The sequence below is a fragment of the Sander lucioperca genome, chromosome 18 (assembly GCF_008315115.2).
Source record: "Sander lucioperca isolate FBNREF2018 chromosome 18, SLUC_FBN_1.2, whole genome shotgun sequence".
In the NCBI taxonomy this organism is placed as follows: Eukaryota; Metazoa; Chordata; class Actinopteri; order Perciformes; family Percidae; genus Sander; species Sander lucioperca.
The window spans coordinates 29,894,860-29,920,028 of record NC_050190.1 but is presented as its reverse complement, the minus strand read 5'-3'; the positions used below and the strand labels follow the sequence as shown (position 1 = coordinate 29,920,028).

At 40.9% G+C, this 25,169-nt stretch overlaps 1 protein-coding gene across 4 annotated transcripts in view; it reads right to left on the bottom strand.

Moving 5' to 3' along the window:
• Positions 1–25,100, bottom strand: part of atp10d (ATPase phospholipid transporting 10D) — a 53,081-nt gene extending 27,981 nt beyond the window's left edge. For 3 of the 4 annotated variants that reach the window (XM_031321360.1, XM_031321364.2, XM_031321363.2), the window contains exons 1-6: positions 24,580–25,100; positions 20,152–20,497; positions 16,593–16,787; positions 10,662–10,866; positions 4,195–4,280; positions 2,692–2,798 (exon numbers count right to left, since the gene is read on the bottom strand). In XM_031321360.1, the coding sequence (XP_031177220.1) occupies positions 2,692–2,798; positions 4,195–4,280; positions 10,662–10,866; positions 16,593–16,787; positions 20,152–20,438 (880 nt within the window). In that variant the 5' untranslated portion in view covers positions 20,439–20,497; positions 24,580–25,100. Of the gene's footprint in view, positions 1–2,691; positions 2,799–4,194; positions 4,281–10,661; positions 10,867–13,899; positions 14,420–16,592; positions 16,788–20,151; positions 20,498–24,579 lie in introns of those variants that run through there. The other variant, XM_031321361.2, reaches the window with a different exon arrangement.
• Between the last annotated feature and the right edge of the window lie 69 nt (positions 25,101–25,169).

Genomic DNA, 25,169 nt, shown 5'->3' with positions numbered 1-25,169 from the left:
GGCCCAATAAGATGCTAGAATGAAAAGCTGTGGATGCAGTGAGGGGCCCATAGAAAATGCCTTTCTACAGGGCCCAGGAATTTGTGCTACACCCCTGAGTAGTCTCACTTAACTTCCATAGTTTATTGTTGTCCATCTAGGTCTTTGATTAAGATGTGCATTTCGTTTACATTGTTAATATGTGAATCACAGGTGAGTTGGAAGGAAACGGGAAGAGCGGCGCCGGTAACGGTAAGTGAGGGGCTCCTCAGTGTGATCTCTCTCGTTTTTTCTCTCTGTCTTTTTGAAAAATGAGTCGGGAAGCCGACAGCAAACCCTAACTTTACTTTTAATGTTCTCAAATATAAGGGGCTTTCCGACCGGAGGGATTTTTACAGTTCTTAGAACTAAACGTTCCTAGAACACTTTTTTCGTCGTGTTCCGACAGGAAATATTTGGGGATTTTTAAGTTCCTCTGGCCACAGTAGCGTACTTTTTTAGCTCCTACTTCAGAGCAGGGTCTTTTCCCTTTTCCTAGGTGCACTTGATTGGTCAAACTTATAAGTCACGCCCACTGCCAACTCGGAACTTGCAGACAGAGCAACAACCAACAACGGGACATTTTTAACAATTTTCACCATCTTATTCATCATTAAATTCACTTCTGACAACGTTTTAGGCGAGAAATTAACTGTTTAGATTTCAAATATAGGCAGTCTTGCGTAAATTGATGCCGAATTGACAATTTGCTTCAAAGTTTTCGGAGTTCAGAAGCTCCATCAAGTGAGGCGACAGCCAGCAAGCGCCTGCCCCGGCCTCTAGCTCGTCGCTCGGCCAGTCATGCTCAGACACCTCGCGGTAAGCTGGAGGTCTCTCAGACCGCTCTCGTAAATAAGAGGCTTTTATTTCGCTGTTGACGGTTTGTTTGTTTAAATATCACAACACATGTCCATCCTAAGATTAACGGGAACCTGTGGTTAACTGTCTTTTCGGAGTTAAACTCCACAAGCGTGTCCTGCGGCTCGCCGACCGTCACACACACACACACACACACACACACACACACACACACACACACACACACACACACACACACACACAGCGCAGCAAGCAGAGGTGGGGTCTGTTCTGAGTATAATAAAGCCCCGTCTGTGTTGAGCAAAACATTACGTGAATCACTACAAGAATGGACGTGCATTTAATATAGGAAAAGTGCACAAGTATTAGCATCATTTGTTGTTGTTGTATGTGGCGCTAAGGTCTAGTGATGATGCAATAAAGACCGTTGCCGTGCTTGCGTCGCTCCCTTACCCCTCCTACCAGTCCCTATGGCCACTTGGCCAGTGGGAATGCAAACGGAAAAAAAGATTTTGGGGGAGAGTAGTTCTTAGAACTGCTTAGAAGTGTACTTTTCCTCTAAAAAGTACAAGTACTATCCGGTCGGAAAGCACCTATTGAGAACTGTTCTCCCCTCGTCCTAATATGGTCCTAAATCGACTTCCGAATCGACTTCCTTGTTTACTGCTGCACAGGTATGAATGAAATGCAAAGCAGGAGAATGAAACCATAAGAGCGTCTGTCTCCTTAAAATCAACTGTTGAGTGTTTGACGTTATTTATTTGTGCTTTAGAACGCAACCTGAATTAATCTAATTAAAATGAGTGGGGAAGCCGACAGCAAAGCCTAACTTTACTTTTAATGTTCCCAAACAAAGAGAAATATTCTCCCCTCATTCCTAAAACGGTCATAAATCAATATGAGAGTACTTATTTGTTTTATAAACGAGTTCCTCAGAAGTTCCTCCTAGTTCCGGAGGAAAAAAACACAACTTATGTTTCTTCCACTTTTTAATGAGGAACTGTTAAAATACTCCCTAACACACCCTGATTTGAACTGTCCAATGTATCAGGGAAATTCACACCACTCACATGGTAATGTGCAAACATGTTACCATGGTTACCAAATGAACTTCTAAAAAATACTGTATACTGTAGATAGCTTACGCAGATCGCTCAGACTTTCTTGACAGTTTATAATCAGAGTAGGAGTTTTAATGGCTGCCCAGCCTTTGAATTCATGCTAAACTCACATCATCCAGTCCTGTCGTTGCTCTGTTTTCTTGTCACACCACAAACTTGGAACCAGACCAAGTGAAAAGACACCAGAGTTCATTTGAACCGAACCACCGCACAATAAAAGGTGTGTTCGGACTGACCGCAAAGCAAATCGAGAGGCTCAGTTGCAAATAAAGTCCATGCAAAGATGCAAGTGGACGTGAAAGTGAGGTGAAGAAACGTCTGCAAAAGTTGGCTCCGAATCATGAAGTCATGGAGACGAGAGGAAAAGGGGAGAGTGTTCCTGGTGAGTGTTGAGTTTTTTATTTGTGCAGTTGTTACTGTTGTGGATTTCCTTAGATTTGTTAAAGTTAAAGTACTAGATTAAAATAGGACTGTAAGAGACAAAACAAAAGTCATACGTTGCATTAGCTGTCTGTAGTGTACAGACTGCACAAACAGTCCACGGGAACACATTTGCACGAGTAAAGTGGTTAAACATTCACTTTGTTCCACCTGTAACCTCATTAGGGGGACACCTGCAGGCTTATCTTTCAAATTGGTGATGTATTCCTAAACTGAAAACTCACTGAGTCCAGTGATTAGGCTGATGTCATTTGCTACTAGTCAGATGTTTTGTAAGCGACTGTGCTCTTACCAGCGTAGACCACCATGCCCACCACAGTCTCAGTGTTGCGGACGGTGCAGCTCCTCAACAGGAGGTTGTTGTTATGGAGGCCGACACGAACCCCACCAGGGTGCTCCCTGTGGAACAACACGCGCACACACACACACACACACACACAGAGGCTGGAGCTCAGTCACATCAAGTCAACTTCATTTATATAGCACATTTCATACATTGTGCTTCACACAAAACAATTATGAACTAAATTAAAATACAGCGGTGGAAGAAGTATTCAGATCCTTTACTTAAGTAAAAGTACTAATACCACACTGTAAAAAATACTCTGTTACAAGCAGAAGTCCTGTATTGAAAATGTTACGTAAGTAAAAGTATGTATCATCATTAGCCTGCCTCTCTTAGTTATGCTATTATAACTCCAGACTGCTGCTGGGGAAGTTCCTTCCTTCCAAGGACACAATGAGCTGCTCTCTCTTCTCTCTTTTCACTTGTCTCCTTTTGTGTGCATCTTAGTCCCAGAAGTGCTTGTTGGAGTCCCTATGTTTCTTCTTCACCCAGAATATCGCCTTGGAATAGGGTGGCACCTAGACTGGGGTCTCGGGTGCAGCTGTCGCTATGGACCTACTACACTCTGCTACGCTCTGCGATTCCCCGCAGTATCCGACTGCGTCCTGCTGCGTCCAACCACATCCACCCAGGCTGCTGTGCCACACCACACCCCGTAACGCCCTGCTGTTCCCTACTATGACATGAACTACTACGACTACCATTGTGGCCACTGTTCCACTATCTTTATCGTGACTATTATTGCCACCATTCATCACACCCCCAACTGGTGCCGTCAGACACCGCCTACCAAGAGTCTGGGTCTGTCCGAGTTTTCTTCCTAACAAAAAAGGGAGTTTTTCCTCGCCACTGTCGCAATAGCTACTGCTAATGCTTGCTCTTGAGGCAACCACTGTAATAGTTGGGGCTTCGTAAACTACAGAGTGTGGTCTAGACCTACTCTATCTGTAAAGTGTCTCGAGATAACTCTTGTTATGATTTGATACTTAAAGTATTAAAAGTAAAAGTACTCAATGCAGAAAAATCCTCACATTTTAGAAAGTGTAAAGGATCCAAACAGTTGTGTGTTTAATGGTCTAATCATTTCAGCTGGACTTGTAGGCCCTTATATTGTTGGGTAGTTTAATTTATAATAACATATCCTATTTTATAAACTACATGTGTTTTGTGTGAAAAAATCTTAATTTGTAAAGTAACTAAAGCTGTCAGATGAATGTAGAGGAGTAAAAAGTACAATATTTCTCTCTGAAATGTAGCGGAGTAGAAGTAGAAAGTGGCATGAAAAGAAAAGACTCAAGTAAAGTACAAGTACCTCATATTTGTACTTAAGTGCAGTACTTGAGTAAATGTACTTAGTTATCTACACTACTGATCCCACACTGTATATATCAATCTCATGGCACACACACGGCGTACTTCAGTGTATGATGAAGATGAAAAGGAACTCACATGTAACCTCTGAACCGGCCGAGGTCATTGTTGGGGTTCTCACACTCAACACGACAGTGGAAGCTCTCGAGGGACAACTCCGCTCCCTGGAAAACACACACACACACACACACACACACACACACACACACACATCCAATCAAAACCAGCAGATACAGACACATAATAATAATAATAATAATAATAATAATAATAATAATTTATACTTTATTAATCCCGCAAGGGAAATTACAATGTTTTCACTCTGTTGTTATTATTATACACACTGAATGACACACACATGCTCAGTACCTATACATGCACTAATGGAGAGATATCAGAGTGAGGGGGCTGCCCATGGAAAGGGACCCCCGATCAGTTGGGGGTTCGGTGCCTTGCTCAAGAGCACCTTGGCAGTGCCCAGGAGGTGAACTGGCACCTCTCCAGCTACCAGTCCATCACCATACTTTGGTCCGTATGGGGACTTGAACCAGTAACCCTCCGGATCCCAACCCAACTCCCTACTGACTGAGATACTGCCACCCCACGGGCAGGGAGTGGGGGGGAATCGAAAACCATATGTATCGTGATGTTTTTGCGGCGATTTTTCGATTCTTTTCCCTAGAATCGATATTGTTTCTTTATTGTTTTAACAATGATTCGCCTGAATATTTTCTGTTCATACGCTAGCGCCGACGGCGACTACATCGTTTCCTTTTCCAGCAAAACAGAGCGAAGGCAGAAAATGCAGAAAATCCATGTTATGTTCTTCTTTACAAATGAAATAAATGTCAGACTGACTGACATGTGATGTGCATTCTTTTTGAAAACATGATATATTGTCTCTACAAGTGTATTACTCAACTTTTGTTTTTGTATCGTGATTTTTCTTTCTTTTTTAAGAATTCAATTTACAAACAGTAAGAGCCTGTCTGGCTCAATTAAGTTTCCTTACAGCACTTTATCTGGTTTTGTTTTTATAAAAAATATTGTATTTTAAAAAAATATTTTGGTTTAATCTACATTAAGTCTATTAGACTTTGTGACGTTAAGGACAGTCTCAATTATTTTCTTGAGATTATACATTTGTATTATCTTTGCACTTCTGTGAAATGTATTTTAATTTGTACTGTGGGGCATCTTGTTTATTTTCTTTATAAGTAAGGGCAGCTAGGCCAGATGTATCCGTTAACGTAAATACACTGTTGTACATTTTATGTATTTCTTTAAAAATTAAATAAATGTCAGACTGACCGACTGACATGTGATGTGCATTCTTCTTAGGAAACAATGAGTTTTTAGAAATGTCTCATGATATATTGTCTCTAGAAGTGTATTATTCAACTTTGGTTTTTGAAAAAAGAAAAGAAAATCACAATACTTAATACTATCAAATCGCAATGCTTCTAGAATCGCAATGAATGAAAATCGCAATACAAAATTGAATCGGCACCCATGTATCGTGAAAGAATTGAATTGGGACAAAAGCATATGGTCCCAGCCGTAAAACACATACGGATGAGGAGATACGGGATGTCGTCTCCTGCTTCTTCACTTTTTACTGGCTGTTATTTTTACAGTGACTTTCATGGCAGAGCAGATGTGTTGAAACAAAATATGCAAATCAGGCTGCCAACTGACACCCACCGCGAATGAGAATGACGTGATTGGTGACACTTTAAAAAGTTGATGTATGTAGAGGCAGAAAGCTGCAAAGAGAGCCACCTGCCTTCTTTGTGCGACTGTGTACATCCGTGTGTCTCTTGCAGGCAGAAAAATCGGTTTCTCTTTTCCACAAGATGTCACCTTTAGTTAGGTGTGTGTGCACACAAGCTTTTCATTAGTTCCATTTGTGCTTTTTACGCCTGGAGTGAGTCAGTCCTGATCCAAGGCCTTTCATATGGAACACATAATCTGCTACATACTGTAATACAGCTGCAAATGGCATACTTATCCTACAGTAGACCTACATTTAGGGCTAGGCAATAATTCAATATGATAATTAATCGTCTTTCAATGGGATCATTTCGTGAGGAAATCATATATCGAGATACAGTGATATACACTTACGTTGTCTAAATTGATAATAACAAGCACATACTGACTCAAATTTCTCAGAAAGTCTGTTGAGAAACATTTTGAGGGAATATCATTTGAAGAATTGCAGATTTGTTTCAACATCATGCTATTTTTGTGCATGCATGTAAACAGTCAGTATATACTGCAGCTGGAAAATAAATATTTATTACTTTCCTCTATAATTTCACTTGAAACTGTTTACCACATTATTGATGTTTATTTATCTATAATCTCATTGTAAAAGATATTTTGTGAAAGCACCAGCTGTCAACCCGACAATATCGTTGCAATATATATATTTGGTCAAGAATATCGTGATATCTGATTTTCTCCATTTCGCCCAGCCCTACCTACAGTATATCGAAATTATTAATAGTATCGATCCTTCATGAATGTAAATGAGATGTACAATGCGGTACTAAACAACATTACCACAAACTCGAGCCTCAAAAGTGATCATAGAGACTTAGATCAGAAGATAAGCTAACATCCCAACGTGAGAACCAGACTGTGGGAGCAATAGGCTGGATTCAACAAGAGAAAGAAAAACATGAACTGCTTCTGTCAGCCAAATTGTCATCGCTTTTAAACAGACAACTTCCTTCATCAAGGCAGAGGATATGGTGCATTTCCGCAACTCTTCTGTGGGACGAATCCCTTCATTCCCCGTTCATAAAAAGAAGACAAATTAAAAAGGAACAAAAAAGTGAACTGAAACAAAAAAAATCCAACAACTTGAAAATATTGATGCAAGTAACCAAACAGGTGAAACCTAGAGTGAATTAAGAAAATATACTATTGTACTAAATGACATAATGAATAAGAAAAAACAATTCCCGACACACAATTTCCAACATGGCAATACCTGTGGTAAAAACTTGACAAATCAAATCAAACAAAATCAAGAATAAACAAATGACTCAGCAGGAAAGCCCACACATTCACTCGAAAAGATAAATTAAAGTTTTGATGTATGCCACTTAACGCTAACCTGAGGCGTCAGATGGTTTGTGATATGTGATCCAGCGATTCTCTCGTGATATGGCGATATGGCGAGAATCCAGCTGCCATGCAAGTGAAACTTAGCTATTCAACCCACACACATCCATACACTACATAGATTACTGATAAACTGCACATTTACCTTTGTTTATTTAAATACATTTGATTGAATTGAGCAAACATGGCTGTTCTCCACATTTTGTCATACCTTTGAGCCAGGTCATGACATGGGGGCTCGTTAAATCAGACTTTGGTAGCAATTCTTTGCCTTGTTATGTTGGGGTGGAGTATCACATATGACTTTAGATGGTAAAGTTTAGGTTGAAGACCTTAAAGGAGGGCTTTTCTTTTGCTCAATGTTTAAAGGTAAACATGCTATCAGTTTATCAGTAATGTGTGTAGTGTATGGATGTGTGTAGGTCTAGCAATGTTAGAACGCAAAAGTAACTCAACCCAAAGTCCAAACAAACCAAGCAACCTTGAGGAGGGAGAGAGGAAGAGTGACGGCCCAGGCTCTCCTATTTATGGACATGTGAGCAATCAGTTCATCCAGGTGTCACTCATCAGTCCTTATTAACCAATCCCCAGATCCCAGCAACCAAAGGGACTTAATAGGTCTTGAGGCCTAGGAGCCGTCACACAACAAAGAGCAATCTTTTTAACCATCCTATTAATGGTATTAATGGTAACGATAAAAGGTAAGATCCCCTGTTCTACAACAAATGTAATCTATAAGCTGAACAAAGCCCAAATGTAATAGGCACATAGATATCTAAGGATATCAAAACATCTCCATCAAGAACTCTATTAGATGTATCACCTTCGAACCAGGGACACCTGTGACCTGTGTTAAATCCTTTTTTATGATCAGCTTTGGTTTTCAAAGCAGCATTCTATTTGCCACTATGGCTTGTTCTGTCGATGAATGTGTATATATGTATGTGTGTCTGTATATTTACAGTAAATGAAAATGTAATGTAGGTGTAAGTATTGATACAAATGTAAATGTGTTCAAATTATGATTGGTGGTCAGGCGAAACCAATGGAAGACTAATGGAATCAGGATTGTAAGAATTTAATGAGAGATGACCAGATGGAGTGTGGTTCTGTTGCGATGTTTTCGATAGCCAGCGGATACATTTTATATGTATGAACAGTGTATGTTTTTAGTGTTCCTTGATTTTCAGTTCAGGAGGATAAATGGTAAATGGCAAGCATTTATATATTTGTATTTATACAATGCTTTTTCTAGTGTTAGCGAACAATCAAAGCACTCTACAGGCACCATTCACCCCATTCACACACACATTCATGCACTGGTGCCCGAGGCTACTATACAAGATGCCACCTGCTCATCTACTTGTTTTGTTCAGGTTAATAGTTGATATGTCTCCTAGTAAGCAGAGTGAGGGGGATAATGGCCAGTGGCAGCCCAGGAAGAGGGATGTGCAGTGCCAGGTAGCGTAAACATAGATATCCAGGTGATTTTGTGTGCAGTGCAAACACATTTCTGATGAAAATCTCAACTTTGTGGAGTATGTTCTACTGTATGAGTTGTCGGTTGGCATTTAAATTATGGATAAGATGTTTTTGCAAATTTGGTTCAGAAGTCGGCATCAGGAGTGAGGGATAACTCTAGTTCCCATTTTATTGATGGTTTGAATCGCTTTTAGTCAATTATTCTATATGTTTTGGGAAGACATGCTAATTAACACTAAAGTTAAGGGGGACAGATTTAAGTTGGTTACCATAATGTTAAATTGAGTTTGGATGGATGATTTAAGTTTCACTTGCATGGCAGCTGGATTCTCGCCATATCACGCGAGAATCGCTGGATCACATATCACAAACCATCTGACGCTGTGATGGTTGGGGTCGGCTGGCTGTGAGTTTTTGTTTATTTTCTCTAGCTGTTAGTTTTTTTCTTGTTGGCTCTGTCTCTCTCCCTGTGTCTCTTTTGCTTTCCCTCCTCCCCTCCTGTCTACTGCCTGCCAGCTGACAATACACACCTGCTGCCAATCCACCATCACCGCTCTCCCGCCACGCACACCTGCCAGCCATCTACAATCAAGCCCAGTACTTCAACCCCGGGCTCAACAGACCATCTCCGCTGAATCGTTGTCTCAGCTTCACCGGTGACACTAGCTGTTAAACTTCCTGAGAAATCCTTCGCACTTACCTGTCCCTGTGTGTTTCCTTGGCTTACCCTTCTTTGTGTTTGTTTTTGCAGTGTTCACTTCCAAGCCCTCCATATCCAGTCAGCTGGCCTCCCCATCCAGTCCTCCTCCCACGGCACCCTGCTTCCGTCTCCACGTCCAGCCAGCCCTTCCTCGGCTCCTCTGCTTCCCTACTCCAGTGTCTCCTCCTCGGATCTTCGGCCCCGGTTTCCCCTCGCTCCCCTGAGCTCCCTCACCATCCTATTCCCTGCTTCCGAGTCCCTTGCCATCCTAGGTTTTCCCCTTGAGTCCCTCGCCATCCTAGTTTCTGCTCCTGAGTTCCTCGCCAATCTATGTTCAAGTTTTTGATCAATGAATCTGTTTACGTTTGAGTCCGCTCTGTCCATCGTAACAGATGCGTCAGGTTAGATTCAAGTGGCATACATAAAAACTTCTAAAGATTTAATTTATCTTTTCGAGTGAATATGTGCGCTTCCCTGCTGAGTCTGAGCTATTCTTGATTTGTTTGATTTGTCAAGTTTTTACCACAGGTATTGCCATGTTGGAAATTGTGTATCGGGAATTGTGTTTTCTTATTCATTATTTAATTTAGTACAATAGTATATTTTCTTAATTCACTCTGGGTTTGTAAAGTTACATTGGCGATAAGAATTGAATTTGAAGAAACATTTTTGGTTTAAATGTAATAAAGTAAAAAGCATTCTAAATGGTTGTGAGTCCTTGGGAAGCAGAAATCGCAAATGTATAAATGCATATAAAGTTAAAGCTTTAGTGCGTAACTTTTTCATATGATTGAATGTCCGTTACATTCAAGCCATTGCCAAATGAGTTGCTACAAAGCTAATTAAGACTATGAGCTCCAACACAACTCTCTCTGTATTTCTCAGTATGACTATGTTCAGAAGATTGTGGCGTCTGGTGACTTTCCTACGCAGAAGCTCGAGTGAAGATAATGACCTCTTCTGAAGAGTCCATGTTTTTTTAATCCTCCGTGTCCTCCTTGGCTACTAGCAACTGTGTGGAGGAGGGGTGGGGGTGCGTGCGCGATCACGGAAGGCTTGTATCATGTGGACGTGCCGACAGTGTTGTTGTCATTACATAGAATTCCTCATGGGGGAGACAGAAACTACGCTCTATAGCTTTAATGAAAAGGACGAAAACAGTGTTTGCTCTAGCCAGCCACACATTAAAACTAAGACACAGCTTAAGCGACACTTTGTGTATTATTACCTGCAATGGGAGGTCTGAAACCACCTGTCTCTGTTTCAGGTTGGTCTCTCCGTCCAGGTTGGCGGTCTCAATGTAACAAACCCCACGCGGGTCAGAGGAATACAGCAGCAGCATGTCAGCTGGGATGATTTCATTACAGGACAGATGCACAAAGTCTCCAACTCGCACATCCTTCCAGCGCTGGTTAAAGTAGGCTTTCTGCTTGCTATGGACAGAAGAAAACGTCTCAGGCAAATGATCAAATACTGAGAAAAACATGAGGTTATAGTATACATTGACACACTGATATGACAAAAAGATCCAGAGTGGTCCATTTTGTGAGGCTTTACTAGCAATAAAGGCTTACTTTTTACTTTATTGAACAGAGTACAGAGAGATCCCAGACAGTGGTAGAAATGGACAATTAGTACTGTTCTCAATTTTGAGGGACTTTACCTGAGTATTTCCATTTATGCTACTTTGTACTTGTACTATGCTACATTTGAAGTTGTGATATGTGGTAATCAAAGCATGTAAAATAGTCTCCACAAGTCTCCACACAGATAAGAAGGGCCTCCGTCTTATTCTCAGCTGGAGGAAATTTTGGGTCATGCAGCATTTGACATCCTCAACACAGCTTAAAAGAGACTGATGGTTATGTGCTTGACTCAGTTTTAAGGGGAATTATAGCTGCGTTTCAGCGTAGCAATGGTAAAGGATGTTGTTTTTCCGAAACACAGAGCCCATTGGGAGCAAGTCAGTTTTTTTTCTTCTGTACAGCACTTGGCTTAACATGTGTTTATTTCCAGTGCTGTTTCTAATGTTTTTTTTTTTTTTTTTTTAGATTCTGGCTCACTGTGGTAGATGCACCTTGTTTTAATTTCCATCCATCCATCCATCTTCTTTCGCTTATCCGGTAACGGGTCGCGGGGGTAGCAGCTCCAGCAGGGGACCCCAAACTTCCCTTTCCCGAGCCACATTAACCAGCTCCGACTGGGGGATCCCGAGGCGTTCCCAGGCCAGGTTGGAGATATAATCCCTCCACCTAGTCCTGGGTCTTCCCCGAGGCCTCCTCCCAGCTGGACGTGCCTGGAACACCACCCTAGGGAGGCGCCCAGGGGGCATCCTTACCAGATGCCCAAACCACCTCAACTGGCTCCTTTCGACGCGAAGGAGCAGCGGCTCTACTCCGAGCTCCTCACGGATGACTGAGCTTCTCACCCTATCTCTAAGGGAGACGCCAGCCACCCTCCTGAGGAAACCCATTTCGGCCGCTTGTACCCTGGATCTCGTTCTTTCGGTCATGACTTGTTTTAATTTGTGGTGTGGAATTTTTCTGTATTTCGTTGCTGTTGTCATTTTATGTTTGTCATGTATACCTTGATGTGATTTCATGTTAGTTTAAAGTTGAAGTTGAGCAAATATGATGCAAATAAAAAAGGGCCTACGATGGAGCCTTGGAGAACACCGCAGAAGACAGAAGACAGAAGAGGAAGACAAATGACAATCATAACTAAACCTGATCTATATTGCTTATAGGAATTACACCACTGCAAGAAGCTGAATGCCTACTGCACATCTTAGACAGTCCAAGAGTATCAAATGCCACAGAAAGGTCCAATTACTTTAAAATGGCATACAAGACATGGCATACAAAGACAGCATTAAGTCAAAATGTTGTCTTGATTTAAAGGTTGTGAAAAGATAACTTTTTCCCCAGACATTGGTTGGAAAAAGTTATTTGATCATTTACTAATTGTGATGATCTTCTAACGCACAAATAAACCTGGCAAGTGCCACTCAAATTTGAAACATCACAGTCTACAGTTGTGTCTACTGCAAGCATGCTGCTTATTGATGATTTGGCTCCAGCTAATTACAACCAACAGTTAAGCTGGTTATCACAGTGTCAATAATACTTTATCTTCTTCTTAATGGTTCTTAATGAGATCGACTATAAAAGATATGTTAAACAGACATCAGGATTCACTCAGATGAAAAGAAGCAGAAAGACTGCCGGGGGTGGACACAATCTGCTCAGAAAGACAAATATACACAATGGAGAAACATGCCATGTCTATCACACCACCTCGGGGTGATATGTGTATACATTAGGTCTGTAAAAGTGTGTATGAAGATAAGTGAGTGAGGATGATTAATACTATTATTAAACAATAAATAATAATGCAATACCGTATAACCTTTAATAAGGCTTGTGACCATGGAAACAGTGTCAGCCTTTAAAACTGTACTTTATATGTCAAATTAATTTTATGAAAGTGCTATTTGCCAACAGGGAGTCCGCTTTCTTCTTACAAGATTAGAAAGAAAAAGCGCTGCCTTGATTGACAGGTATCATTCACACATACTGTGGATACAATCAGTGGTTAATTATTAGACTCACAGTCTAACTGTCTAACCATTTCCAGGCAGGGCAGGTCATGAGGTTCTCCAAGATAAACTACTCTGTTTTTTTATTTGCAATCTAAATACAATATAAAGACATACTGTTTTGCAATTATATTAATAAGTTACCACAGAGTGGTGGATGTCATGCATGGCTTCTAACAGAAAATAAAGAGTGCATTAGTAAAAACAGTGCAGGAGCAATTTATAAATGTGCTGCTGGATCAGAATATAAGTAATGCCTTAAATACAGATACGTCTCCCCAAAAAAAGATTATGATTGGGGAAGATTTTCACAAATGAGCAGGGTCTTTTTTTTCCCCTTCCTTTCTATCGTTTTTAATATTTATATTTGGATGTTGGATTTCAGCTCAACTTATGTTTTATGTAGTGTGGATGGACAGTTGCCATTTCAGTTTCTCTTTTGAAAACTTCAGTTTCTAATTAGTTTCAGCTTTATGTATTTTATTGCCATTATAATTGCCTTTCCTAAGGCATGCTTTAAAAGTGTGTTTTCTTATTTAGACTGTTATTGCACTTTATTATAACCTAGTGTGCATGACAGTCTAAATGAATATATTGTCAAAAATGTCTTATAACACTCTTATAACACAACTTAACATTATAATTAAACAGTTGGTGAAACTGTGACTGAACACAGTAGCAGTCAGTTTCACTGAAACTACAGTATTAAAAACATTTACTGAGAAACATGTATCAAGAGTTATGGTGCACATTGACAGAATCAATATGCAAATGTTTAGTTCAATCATTTGCATCTCTAATTTAATTGCTAACAATATCACTTCGGTTGCCACAAAAAAACTCGACTGAAAGCAACATTTAACCCGACCTGCTGTAAACATGGCAGAGAAGGCTGTTGATCGAGTGATCCGATTTAAACCTGCGGTAGTCTTCCCAGATATCCTTGGCCGCCGTCATTGACAGCACCAGTATGATAGGAGCCAGAGCGATCTGTGGCTGGAAGGCCTCCACAACAGGAACAAAGTTAAGAGCAGCGAGGAAGATGAAGTAGACATTGGCCAAGCGATGGAGCTGCTCAAACAGATTCTTGGGCAGGAAGGAGAGGAGAGAATACTTTGTGGTCCGAATCTTGTTGCCTTTATACGACTTCAGAAGTTGAATCAGTTCCTCATCCTCTGTGAAGGAAGGTACCACCGTCCTCTTCTTCCGCAGGCGCTCCTTGGTAGAGTTAAGACAGGACGGATGTTCCAAGCTATACATGAGTCCACTGCTCCAGTGGATTCAGATCTGCCTGCTAGGTTTATGTCTCCACTTAGAAGCCTTACCTACCTGCAACCGTTCTCTAATTGTAATTTTTCTTCCACATTCATGCTGTCCAACAGACCATTCTGATGTTGGATATTTTCTCCTGTCCCTACAGATATATATAGACATGGCAGGCAATGGGGAAATGGAAGGATAGACTGATAGGTATTACCTTGGTGACGAAATTCATCGCCACTCCTCTAAAGGGCACTCACGCTGTAAACAAACTCAAGGTTCTAGTTTAACAACTGCCTTAAAAGAATTATGTAATCAGATATATGAGAAAGGAGGGTCAATGAGCAGCAGCAGGCATTGTTCAGGCATTGATTTCCTTCGAGATCAGAGCAGTGGACAGATTCATATATCTAATAGTGAAATTGAACATAATAGTTTGTTAACGCTTTCTGATAATATATTACTGTACATTCTAGCATACTGAAATGATGGCTCTTCTATAATTACTGCTATAAACACACCAAACAGTTACGCTGAGTTATTGACTGTAACTTTTATTCTTGTATTTCATACCTGTCTTATTCTACTTTAGCTGTGTTTATATTCTCTTTGATGGATGTTTTTAATTGTTTTATACAAAGCACTTTGAACTGCCTTTTTGTTGAAATGGGCTATACAAATAGGGCTGCCTTGCCTTGCCTACAAAATTGTTTTACTAAATGCCCTTTGGAGGACATAAAATGGCTGCCTGGATTACTGGCAACATCATTTCCAGTCCAGGAAGTGATAGGGTTATCTTTTTTATTGCTTTCATAATACAGCAACAACTAGAACTACAGCTTTGGGGTTGCATGCCTCCACCAACCAGTGTTGCGGTTTATATCCATGTATGACTTACATGATATATACTGTATGTAGTGAAGACTTTGAAGGAATTTAATAAAAAAGATATTAAGTGTATTTTTTTGGATGCTTCACACACATCTTCAACCCAGCGGCACAGAAGATCTATACAATCACCACAGTCTCAAACCTCAGTCCGGTCCAAATGTCGACTGACACCACCGACGACCATCAGGAGACATCCAGCAATCCCAATCCATACAGAAAACATCATCCTGCCCTTAAACTGGATAATTAGCTACACAAAATCCATTCCTTATACAGGTGTATGTTCACACAGCCACTCCTATAGGCGTTGTCTTCATGCTTCAGACCATTCAAACATAAACTCTTTTGTAGCTAAACTGATCCCCTTATCACACATACAGTGCACATATTCTAACTTTAATGGTCGACCAAGTGTGCCATTCTAAAATCATGTTCCTTTTATTTTTTTGAGTAGCGCATTGTCACTAAAACCCCACTACTGTTTCATCAGAAGCTGCAGTGTGAACCTTGCTTTAGCCGACACCAGCTGCTGTGTCCTGAATAAATCACCTAAACACAATTACATCTGAGGTTTAAAATGACGCAGCCTGCAAACATGGTTTGAGATCAAAAGACTTCCGTATGAAGGCAGATTTCTGCAACTCAAATGATTTTATTAATTTTTGAATTTTAATTTATTATCTTATGAAAGCAAATCTATCACAAGTATAAAAAGAAAAACAGATTACTATTTGTGTGATTACATTCAAAAGGTGTCACATCAGTCTGCATTAGTTCATGACAAACATGTATGAACTAATGCAAGTCCAAGGCAGAAGATCACAGAAGACAATCAAAGGAGTAAGACAGATTCCTACTGCAATTTGAATGTGAGCTAATACATTTGAAAGATAATTTATAATGCAATATATAGACAGAGTCAATATTGTAGGAGCGAAATGTTCTATATATGATTTATATTTGTTTTAAAAGTATAGACTGCTGAAAAATGTATTTCTGCAATAGTCAAAACTCTTTCCTCAGCAGTTAGTGATATGGTTGTTGTGGTTGTGTATGTTTCTGTTTCCTGTTTTATTTTGGTAGTCTGGTTTTCTATCTTGACTTGTCTTGTTTTACTTCCTGTCTCTTAGTTTTCCCACCCTTGTGATTGTCTAATGTGTTTCACCTGTTCCCCAGGTGCTCTTCTTTTTTTTTTTTAACACCGTTTTAAAAGTATAGCTTTAGCACCGGTATCGAAAAAAAACCAAACAACACCCATCCCTATCTGTAAATTATAGATTGTGGCCTAGATATACTTTATCTTTAAAGTGTCCTGAGATAATGTCTGTTTTGATTTGACATATATAAAATTTAATTGAAATTTAAATGAAAATGGCATTTAGATTAATAACCTGATAGAGGTTCACTCACCCACAGAACACTCGCACTACATTGTTGTTGACCTTCTTGTCGAACAAGTAGCGTCTGTAGTCTTCCAGGGCATCCTTGATGGCGATAACAACGAGAACCACCAGCAGAGGAATCATGGCAATTTCCTTTTGAAAGGCTTCAACAACTGGCACCCAGTTCAGTAACACCAAGAACAGGAAGTAGAGGTTGGCAGCCCTACAAAGGAAGACCAGAGCAGCAAATTAGTACGCAGAAACTAACAACGTACAAGAGAAGCTGTGGAAGTGCAACCAAGTGCTACGACCATTTCCATTGGTGTACTACCAGACCAGCATGCATCTCCTGCCTGTCTGTTGGTCGGTTGGGCCACCACTTTGGTTGGGACTGAAATATCTCTACCCTGTTAAATGGATGGCCAGGAAAGGCATGGCATTTAGAAAACTGTAGACTAATAAAATAAACTAGCACTTTCTACCCAAATTACACAGTCCATACAACATTCAAAACTAAACCAACATGCAATGGATCATGGGACAGTGAATCCCTCAAAGAATACAATGGCTCCGTTAAACAAACACTGATCTTGAATTCAGTAAAAAGGTGATTCTGAAATAGGATTGATTCTGTTGAGGATTGTTTTGTCTTTGTTTTGGCTGTATTCCATCTGAAAGACACAAAACGAGCACTGCCTGGAGGACGGTATGCAGCCGAGGTATTTGGTTGAAGGGTGTGGAGAAACGTGAGAGGTCACTTAGTCAAAGCTAAAAAAAAATTAGGAAAGAGTGCTCATGATATCGAGAGGCAGACGGTAATTTTGACTTGAAGATAAGTGAAAGTAACGCTAATGATTAGAGTAGACAAATGCAATGTTTGGCGGTACGTCAGTCTTTACCATGGAGGTGTTTACTACTGTTGCCGGGCAGCTCACTTTCCTTTACTTCTGCTCTCTACTACTTCTTGTGTATTAACAGGTTCTTTTGTTTGTACACCCCCATGGCCTTTCAGGGCATACTGCAACGAACAATGCGTTGAACGTAAACGTCGCCGTGCATGCTCGTAGCTCTCGCCATCTACCAAGGGCCGCGCCATGGTGTCTTGCACGACTATAAAAAAAAAAACAACTTCAGATTTCATTTTTTAAAAATATGAAGGTTCGGTTAATCCAAATCACCAAAGAATCCACAGACTGACCTATCAACAAAGACTTTTAGAAAGTAGTTCAAAAGAAACGGAACGGTCTCTCAGTTAATCTCAAAGATAGCTTGATGAGACACTGATCTCGCTTTTGTGATACAGGGGTGTAAATCACATGTTTTATCACAATATGACATATCGATTCTTTAGACAATGATAGAATTTTTATTAAACTCACAAAGTCTGCCAAAATACGATTTTGATTAAGTTCAGGGCCCTGCGACTGATACATAAGCCCATTTAACACAATCAGTTACATTTATATATATATTTACAAAAAGCAGCTAAAATATGATTTGACTATTTCATTACCAGTGTTGGGAGTAATGCGTTACAAAAGTAACACAATTACAGTAATGTATTCCTTTTTGCTGTAACGCAGTAATATAACGCATTACTACTTAAATTTTGGTAATATTATACCCGTTGAAATCTCAGTAAAGTGAGTTCCAACGCATTTTACCCCGACGTACAGTGGTGTTTGTTTTTTTAAGAATTCACCAACACTGCGAAACATTTCGTCAGAGAAAGAAAAAGGACTTAGGACTCATGACACTGCATTGATGCGAGCTGGCTGACCCGTCACTGTTCCCATGCAGAACGGTACGGACAACATCAGTGTCCCAACAGGTAATGGAATGGACAACATCTGTGTCCCAACAGGGAACGGTACATCAGCGCGGACTGCCGCTTGTCCGAGCAACTGACAGATATAAACTTGTCGGGAATTAATGTTTAGGATTGCTACGTGTAAATAGTATAATATAAAATGTCCTGGTTCAGTCTGTCTATGACGTCCTCCCCAGTCCATCCAAACTCTTCTGCTGGGGCCTGCCAGACACCCATTGTGCCCACTCTGCAAGAGAGGAGGTTCACTGGAGCATATCTTGAGCTGTTGCCCAAGAGCCCTGGGAGATGGGCGCTACCGTTGGCGCCACGACCAAGTGCTGAGGGTCACTGCAGCGGTCATCAGCACTGGGATCGCTTGCAGTAGACACCAGCAACCAGCAAGACAGAACATTGCCTTTGTTAAAGCCGGGGAGAAGCCACACCAGTGCCTGAATCAATCAGGGGGGGCTGCTCACAACAGCACGGGACTGGCAGCTGAAGGTCGACCTAGGGAGACAGCTCAAATTCCCCAAAAACATCGCAGTGACCATGCTCAGGCCAGACATTGTCCTGGTGTCAGAGATTAACAAGGCAAGTGGTCCTGCTGGAGTTGACTGTTCCCTGGGAAGACCGGATGGAGGAGGCTTTCGAGTGGAAGAGGGCCAAGTATGAGGAGCTGGCAGGCGAATGCCGAAGCGGGGGGTGGAGGACCCAGTGCAATCCCATCGAGGTCGGGTGCAGAGGATTCGTCGGCCAGTCACTCATCAGGGCCCTCAAGATGCTTGGAATGAAGGGACTGCACATCAGGAAAGCCATCAAGAACATCACGGACGCCGCAAGACGGACGGACGCACGGATGCAAGGCGGCAAGATGGGTGTGGATCAAGCGGGGCGATCCGTGGATCATACAAGCTACTCAGACACAAGTCAGGGCCTGATCAACCCTGGCTGGGTCAGCTGGCGAGGCTGTACGATGTTGTGAGACCCGAAACACCCAATGAACCCAGGATACATCACTGATGATGTGTCTGAGTTGCACCATATGTTAAGAACAATTAGCATTACATTTTATCAGCGGTGGAAAGTAACCGTAGGCTACTTCAATACAATTGTAAGGTACTTTTAATTGAGTATTTTCATTTTCTCCTCCTTTATACAGTACTTCTACTCCACCACAATTTAAAGTCAAGTAGGCCTATTGTACGTTTTACGTCACCATTTATTTTATAGCTTTAGTTACTTTGCATATTCACATTCATTATACAAAATATTATGACTAAGCTATGACGTATGAAAGCAGATAAAGATGAGACTTTGTTGATCCCGTGGTGAAATTCACAAGCTACCTGCCAACTCATACTTCCGCTGTTATTTTGGTAAAAGTAACACAGAAGTAGTGTAAAGCATTACAATTCAGAGACAGTAATATTGTAATATAACCAATTACTCTCAAATGACAGTAACTAGTAATCTATAATGTATTACATTTTGGAAGTAACTTGCCCAACACTGTTCATTACTAAGCTCTTCCAGAAATTTAAATGAAAAACAAACTACTCTTTTGCATAAAAATAAATATAAAACGGGAATTTCAAAATAAAGGGGCATCTTAAAGATAGTGATATGTATTGATAATTTCACTTTGTATCATAATTATGGATCATTGTGGATTTAATAGATATGTCGATCCAGATCAATGTATTGTTACACATTTAATACAGACCCAGTTGACTAAAGCCTGGCAGTGTGTTCAACCTACAACCAGTAAGAATCTGACCTGTGGAACTGCTGGAACAGGTTCATGGGGATGAAGGTCAACAAGCTGTACTTGGTAGTGCGGATGGCATTGCCCTGGTAGCTTTTGGAGACTGCTTCATACTCCTGTTGGTGGGGCCCATGGCGGGCAAACACTGTTCTCCGCTTCCCACTGACTCTCTGTGGAGAGCTGTGGGCGTCCAGGGAGGTTTTGTTGGGCAGGCCATCGGTGGCAGAGTACCAGCCTCTCCCTGAGTTTCCCTCCAGCAGCTGCCGACAACGATGCTGCACCCATTGCAGCCGCTCCATCGCCTCGGTGGCCTCCTGCTCCTCTGCGCTCCACACTGGACTTTCACAGTGTCCTCATCCTGCAAAGAGAGAACCACAAATGAATTAGTCTCTCTAGTCTGTTCTTATACAGGCTGTCTGCAAGTTTAAAGAATTAGTCTGGTGTTACTCTATATTTTTCAAATCCCATGAAAAGACCCAAACCAACAATGTGCTAGTCCGTCTCTCAATACTTTTCGTAATATCGTAATATGGCACAAGTCTGGTCTTTTCCTGGTTTTAAAGGCTGCATTAGAGTAAAGTGATATCATTTTCTGAAAATATCACTGTTCTAGCTGTTCTATTATTTGCCTTAACCCACTTATTCATCATATTCACATTAATTAAATAAAATCTCATTGTGTAAATATTTTGTCAAAGCACCAATAGCCATCCTACAACCCTTTGTTTGTTCTTCAGTTCTTCAGATTACAGAAAAAGTACTAGCTCGATTTTCCTGAAACTTGGTGGAGGCATGTGTAACATGGGCCAAGGAAGATCTCATTACATTTTGGAGTGGATTTAAATCACGGGGCGGACACGCAAATGTTTTTTCATTTCCTTTAACATTGTGAAAGAGAAAGAGAGAGAGAGAGATAGAGCGTTTGTGCTGCATTTAAGTGATTTTGGAATAATTGGAACCCTGACCACATGTCAGGTAATTTACACAGCATTACACTTTGAGTTCCCTTCTAGTAATATATTATACACATAAAGCAAGTAGGCTGCCTACATGCTTGTAGCTACGAATGTTTCTTTGCAAAAAAGCAGTCACAGTCAGAGTCAATTCTCTGAGGCACGCACAAGCAAAAGCCATGGGATAGTTTGCACACGGAGTTATGGAACTAACGATGCTAGGACAAAGGACACAAAGTGCAGGTAAATGCCTGCAAGGGGTCACAAGGACATTAGGTAGCATGGGAAGAAGCTGTTGCCATGCATTGCATTACAATACTTTGACTCCTCCCATCCAGGTTGAAAGCTATTCTTTAGAGAATCTGGATACGTTTTTTTTAAGAAGAAACATGTCTGGGACAATGCAAATATACAGCAGGAGAAATAATGACGTGTCTTCCAAGTTGTCATTTTCAAGCCACCAATACGATGCTTGTTGGAATCACAAAGATCCACAGAAAAACAAACGGTGCCATACATGTAGAAATCAAGTTAAAACTAAAATGTTGTCTAGTCTTTTCTCAGTTTAAAGCCAGAAGCCCCCTCCTTAACCAGCAGCATGCAGCTCTCTGACAGAGCTCTGTGACATGCCCAAGCTGCAAACCATCATTCTCAGCACATGGGTGAGATAAAGACCAAAGCTACAGCACACGTGTTGTCCTTCTTTATGATACAGTGCAACAGCACAAATATAGAAGTGTTGCTGCTTTTTGTAAACTTGATTATTTTAGAAATCCACACAGAAGGATCACAATTTCTGCTTTATCTCCAGACAAAGTCACAAGCACACACTTTTGACACCCGAGTTATGTTATGCCTGCAGCTTCCTTTCTGAAACAGCCGCCATCACATGTCCTGCTGGAAGTTTGAATAGTTCATCTTTAAGGCCCAAAAATCACAAACAAACAAACAAAGTCAGGATGTAATGTCATCAACACATTTCTCAAAGTTGCCCAGGTTTAAGGCAGTGGGAAGTCTTTAAAACGTCCCAGCCAGGCTTGTGCATGCAATCTTTTGTTTACAGTAGGCCTACATCCTAATAATAACTACTTTGAAACAGGGTTTTGGAGAAGTGGAAGTAAGAGTGTGAGCTTCAGCAAAAAAAAAAAAAACACACACAGTGTCTTACAGGCAGCTCTGGAATTATTTAGACCACTGACACCTATCAGCTCACAGGATCTCCATTGTTATCTGTCTTGTTGCTCTGGAACTGAGAGTGTAGAGCTGCTTACACTACCTGACCAAATACTACTTTGAAAGTTACAATGAACTGTTTCACATTCTATAACTGGGATTATATTGCGATTAATTGTGCAGCCCTAGTTGAAATGCAGGAAAAGGGATTCAAATAGAAAACATTTTTTTGGCGGAGGACCCCCCCAGACACCTTGTTTTGTGTCCCCCCCACACTTCTTAAACCAAAGTTACACCCTTGTGTATAGCCATCAACGTTAGCTGTGGGCCAGCAGGACCCCAACATCAGTGAGCGACCCCAGGGAGAACAGCTTCTAGCTTATATGCTAAAGCTAATGGGGATCCAAACAAACAAACAAACAAACAAACACATCTCTTTTACAGTGGACCTAATCAGATCCAGCATCTCTTTCCAGCTAAGGCAGGCTTTATGTTTACCAAGTAGCCTATTGCAGAGATCCTTCAACAGGGGGTCTCTGTAACTCCCCTAGGGGGTCCTAAAAATTACTGCAAAATAATTAATTTAATTAAGTCTTACCATGAATCCAACATTTTAGCAAATATAAATTAGCCTATTTGTGAGAAGAAGAAAAAACATTGAGTAAGGTAGTCACTAAGGTAGCCATCCACAGATACAGGATTCACTGTGTTTAGCATTAAAACATGATTTCTAAAATCCTGCCAACAATTATTATTTTAATAGCTGAGTATAACATGCACTGGGGTGGCAGTATCTCAGTCAGTAGGGAGTTGGGTTGGGAACTGGATGGTTGCTGGTTCAAGTCCCCATACGGACCAAAGTATGGTGGTGGATTGGTAGCTGGAGAGGTGCCAGTTCACCTCCTGGGCACTGCCAAGGTGCTCTTGAGCAAGGCACTGAACCCCCAACTGCTCGGGGGCGCCTTTCCATGGGCAGCCCCCTCACTCTGACATCTCTCCATTAGTGCATTGTAATGGCAAAATTATATTTAAGCATGATTCTTTATATTCTTGTCTTATTTCTGTTTTACTTTGTCTCACAATGCTGAAGGTGAGTTTTTAAGTAAGAGCCACCAAGTCTGGGAACGTAATATATACGCTGAACAGATAGGGACTACAAGGTCACTCTAAAACTATCTGTTATTTCTCCCTGGATAGTTGAGACTTCTCACATAGTTGAGATAAACTGGATGTCTAAACCTTGGGGTAGAAAGTGGTACAGAGGGGAAGAAGTGAAGTGGCTCCTGAATGTCTGACTATGTTTGATTGTAAGAAATGTGTGAGTCATGTTTAGAAAGAGGGGCATGTCTTTCTGTCTCACTGAAGATGCATATAACCTGTGTGCTTTTTCTCATTCGTTGAATACACTTTCCCACTGTGCTGTTGTACTTGTGAAACCGTGTTCCTATATTTGCAAATATAAATAAATACTCAAAGACCAAACTTTGGATTCATTCTCAGTAACTTAGTTTCATTTCTTGTGTTTTTAAATCTACTCTCCTGCTGTTAACAAGAAAACTTCCACTACAGCATGTATAGGTACTGAGCATGTGTGTGTAATTCAGGCCTGTGTGTAACAACAACAGAGTGAAAACATTGTAATTTCCCCTTGCGGGATTATTAATGTATACATTATTATTATTAATTATAACATGCACTAAAAAGGTAGGCATGTATAAAGGTTTTAGGCCGAGCTACATGTTATTGTAGGGCTGGTTTAATATGCAACTTCATTTTATACAATACTATCTTGTAGGGGGTCCCTGCTCCATCTCTCTTTCAGATAAGGAGTCCTTGGCCTAAAAAACGTTGAAGACCCCTGGCCTATTGGATACAGCAGGCAGCACGCCAATTCACCCTTTCTATATGATGTATCCACAAACCATGTGAGCACAATCTGGATGCATTATTTAATGCAATCTACGGCCACTAAAGTGACAACAGCATGACTATACAGACCAGTAGAGACTTGTTCATCCAGCTTATCTCATTCTATCTGGAAAAAGTCTGGATACACCTTAACTCACTTATTGCTATGTCAATACTCGAAGCTTAGGTTACATAATGAATGCTCAAGTTACAGCAGCTATGGAAACCGGCTTTTTAGCACACCGAGTTGTTGTATGGTGCAGGAGGACAGTCGGTTGATAGGCTACAATATGCCTACGGCTACATTGTTCACTATTACTGTATTGAATGAACACCTTTACTCACGTCTCCTCCTGGAAGAGAGCTGTATTTATCCACAAAGCAAAGATGGTGACACAACACTTACCGGCGGTTTAGCATTCGCTGCTGCCCGTATTCAAGCAGTAACAGCGGCGGCACTGTGTCGATTTCGGTCACATCACTGTTCCTCTTCCTACAGACCACAGTGAGAAGAGCTGGGGACCTCTCAAGCAACTACCCCGCTGCACCACAAAGCAGGATGTGAAATGCAATCAACCTGAGCGACGTTATTCCCCTTTCCCGGCGTCCCGACGTTAGACAGAACTCAAGTGACAAATTGTTAGATTTAAAGGTTTCTTCAGTATCATTAGTACATGCGTAGTTAAATGCCTCTAAATATAAAGTATGGATTATTGGGCCTTTTTATTACATTCGGCATCCAATTGATTCCTCGTATACATTTTGTAAAGTAACACTTAAGACATTTACATTTGCTTCACTCTTACTTTGCCAACGATCAAGGGCACACTAAATTGGTAGATATTGAAATGGAGTTCGGCGTGCGGGCCAACATCAATACAATTCTCTATTGAATAATCGAGGCGATAGTTGAAACGCTGAAAAATTGTTTCACGACAAGACACAGATATATGTATACCAAAGTATATTTATAGAACCGAATTTCCTTCTACTAAC